Here is a 3581-nt window from a genome sequence, read left to right as displayed (position 1 = left end):
ACAGTTTAAATGTTTTAATTGTTTACTTAGATTGGCTTATCTCAGTTCTTTCCTTATAAGGATTCTGGGAGAGACCAAATATAGAGGGGGAGCAAAGCACTGTGACTTTTAGAATTTATTAATTGGATTGATTTATAAGAGTATTTTTAGAAATGAAATGATTGCTATGAAATGAAGTGTTTAATATTATGTTGAAGATGTATTGTCTTGTTTGTGTATATGTATTTTGTTTTATCCTGCTGTGAATTGAGTCTGATTTGGCTGAAGCAGTGGCCAGATTCAACCAGCAGGGGGAGTCTCCCGCTTCCGCTAGTTATAGTGAAGAGCACCGGAAATTCCTCCTCAGATAAAAATCATCGCTGGAGCAGAAGCACGGTGTCCCGGTTCTTTTATCAAAACATCCCCCTTTTACAGGTAAGAGTACATACATAAATACACACCTTCAGATTGTAAATAAGTGTATTTACTTTCGGAAAGCTGTAAGTTCTTTTCGATGTTTCTAATGTTAAAAAATTCCGTTGTTAGTTCCGTTGTTAGCACCGTGCTAAGATACTGCTATCTCAACGCTGACGCCATTGTGTATGTTGGAAGCTAAACTGAGATAACATGTTGACGCCATTTTGTATGTTGGAAGCTAAACTGAGATAACATGTTGACGCCATTTTGTATGTTGGAAGCTAAACTGAGATAACATGTTGACGCCATGTTGTATGTTGGAAGCTAAACTAAGATAATAATAATATTTACTTTCGGAAAGCTGTAAGTTATTTTCGATGTTTTAATGTTAAGAAATCCCGTTGTTAGTTCCGTTGTTAGTTCCGTTGTTAGCACCGTGCTAAGATACTGCTATCTCAACGCTGACGCCATGTTGTATGTTGGAAGCTAAACTGAGATAATAATAATCGCTGGAGCAAAAGCACCGTGTCCCGGTTCTTTTATCAAAATATCCCCCTTTTACAGGTAAGAGTACATACATAAATACACACCTGCAGATTGTAAATAAGTTTATTTACTTTCGGAAAGCTCTAAGTTATTTTCGATGTTTCTTATGTTAAGAAATTTCGTTGTTAGTTCCGTTGTTAGCACCGTGCTAAGATACTGCTATCTCAACGCTGACGCCATGTTGTATGTTGGAAGCTAAACTAAGATAATAATAATCGCTGGAGCAAAAGCACCGTGTTCGGCTCTTTTATTAAAATATCTCCCTTTTAAAGGGCATTTACATGAGCTGATAGGTTTTAAACAGCAGGATTTAGACTGAAAAATGTTTTTATAAGATCATTCAGTTTGAAACAGAAACCACATTCCCTCTAAACAAAAAAAGAACAATTGTTTAAATAAGACATTAGAGAAGGCAGAAAATGTGAGATAATTAACGCCTTATTGTATCTGATTCTCATTAGAAAATAAATAATAAAACTGCAGATTAACAGAAAATCTTCCATAGGATCCTAGAAATACAGAAAAACAGGAAATAGTTCAGAGAGAAAAAAACTCAAAGAAAACATTCAGGATCATATATGTCACCTACCTTCCACCAAACTACCGGTGTTGGAGAAATTGTGATATTATTAATCAAATGTTTGTTATTCTCATTGCTTTATTATGTGTCTTTCTTTTATGCTTTCCTTTTAGTTAATCTAATTATATAATTAAGAATATTTCTGTATTGTTGATTAACTCTGATTCCTTTCTCCGAAGGCCTCACTGATAGAGAGCAGAGACGAAATGGCTTCCAGACCAGACGATGATCTCTGCTGTCCGGTCTGTCTGGACATATTTAAGGATCCGGTTCTTCTGTCATGCAGCCACAGCTTCTGTACGGAGTGTCTGCAGAAATCCTGGAGAGAGAAACCAGGAAGAGAGTGTCCAGTTTGTAAAAGGAGATCATTCATCAAAAATCCACCACGTAATCTGGCTCTGAAGAATCTGTGTGAGACTTTCTTACAGCGGAGAGAGAAGAGAGCTTCAGAGGATCTCTGCAGTCTGCACTCTGAGAAACGCAAACTCTTCTGTCTGGACCATCAGCAGCCAGTGTGTGTCGTCTACAGAGACTCAGAAAACTACACCAGTCACAGATTCAGACCCATTGATGAAGCTGCTCAGCAACACAAGAAGAAGCTTCAGGAAACTCTGGAGCCTTTAAAGGAGAAGCTGGAGCTCAGGAAGAAAGTTCAGGAGGAGTTTGATCAGACAGCAGAACACCTGAAGGTCCAGGCCCGACACACAGAGAGGCAGATTAGGGAGCAGTTTAAGCAGCTTCATCAGTTTCTAGCAGAGGAAGAGGAGGCCAGGCTGGCTGCACTGAGGGAGGAAGAGGAGCAGAAGAGAGGGATGATGAAGGAGAAGATGGAGGCTCTGAGCAGAGAGATAGCAGCTCTTTCAGAAACAGTCAGAGCCACAGAGGAGGAGCTGAGAGCTGAAGACGTCTCATTCCTGCACAACTACAAGGCTGCAGTGGAAAGAGTCCAGCGCTGCCCCCTGCTGGAGGATCCACAGCTGCCCTCAGGAGCTCTGATAGACCAGGCCAAACATCTGGGCAACCTGGCCTTCAACATCTGGAGCAAAATGCAGACCATGGTGACCTACACTCCTCTGGTTCTGGACCCAAACACGGCTGGTAAAGAACTCCATCTGTCTGAAGATCTGACCAGTTTGACTTTTGCAGAGAAACTGCAGGTTCCTCATAATCCAGAGAGATTTTATAATTACTGGTCTGTTCTGAGTTCTGATGGTTTTAACTCGGGGAACCACAGCTGGGATGTTGATGTTGGGGACAGTGAGGACTGGATGCTTGGTGTGATAGAAGAGTCTGTTGAGAGGAAGGGAATCATTTGGTCTGGATTGTTGGTTATATTGTTCTCTTTAGGTACATACTATACAGAGTCTCCACCAGCTCCTTCCACTCGTCTCTCCATCCAGAAGAATCTCCAGAGGATCAGAGTGAATCTGGACTGGGACAGAGGAAAGCTGTCCTTCTCTGATCTGGATACTAACACACACATACACACCTTCACACACACCTTCACTCACAAGATGTTTCCATATTTCTGCACTATTGATAAAACCTTAAAGATTGAACCGATGAAGATCTCAGTGATCAAGCAGCAGCTCTGATGATCCAAATCAAAACTTAGTGATCAGATGATTGATTTTTTATTCATTGTATAGTTTGCTGGTTGGGTGAATTTCTTATTGTCATTTTTAAACTGTTTTTAATCAGGAAACTGCAGCTTCAATCACAATGTACTGATGTCACTGCACAACACTAACATTTCATTTGATTTGTAACCAAAAATGTTTTTGCTCAGTTTCTATAAGCTGAATTTTGTACGACTCAGGTTTGGTAAACATTTTATGCAGATATTTTGTTGAATGTGCAACATGTACAATTACATGTTTTATACTAAATTACTGCAATTTATTGAAATATATTTTGTTTACCTGATCAAAAATGTGAGTACATAACTATTATTTGTTGTGAAAGTACATTTGTTTCAGGATTTTCAACATAAACACACAGAATAATTAATGTAAGAGTTGTTAGTCATGAATAACCACAATAGTTAAGTAATAATGGT

General features: G+C 39.2%; 1 protein-coding gene across 1 annotated transcript; it reads left to right on the top strand.

Moving 5' to 3' along the window:
* Positions 1-376: 376 nt before the first annotated feature.
* Positions 377-3327, top strand: LOC129354560 (nuclear factor 7, brain-like). The gene is made up of 2 exons (XM_055024022.1): positions 377-414; positions 1702-3327. The coding sequence occupies exon 2, from the start codon at positions 1729-1731 to the stop codon at positions 3115-3117; it is 1389 nt and encodes a 462-aa protein (XP_054879997.1). The 5' UTR covers positions 377-414; positions 1702-1728; the 3' UTR covers positions 3118-3327.
* The last annotated feature ends 254 nt before the right edge of the window (positions 3328-3581 follow it).

This window comes from Poeciliopsis prolifica, unplaced genomic scaffold, assembly GCF_027474105.1.
Source record: "Poeciliopsis prolifica strain line A6 unplaced genomic scaffold, Auburn_PproV2 SCAFFOLD112, whole genome shotgun sequence".
Lineage (NCBI taxonomy): Eukaryota > Metazoa > Chordata > Actinopteri > Cyprinodontiformes > Poeciliidae > Poeciliopsis > Poeciliopsis prolifica.
The sequence above is the reverse complement of the archived record's forward strand: the minus strand, read 5'-3'. Positions and strand labels throughout refer to the sequence as shown.

Excerpts from the sequence above, each read along its gene's own strand:
- LOC129354560 (XM_055024022.1), top strand. The coding sequence starts at position 1,729 with ATGGCTTCCAGACCAGACGATGATCTCTGCTGTCCGGTCTGTCTGGAC.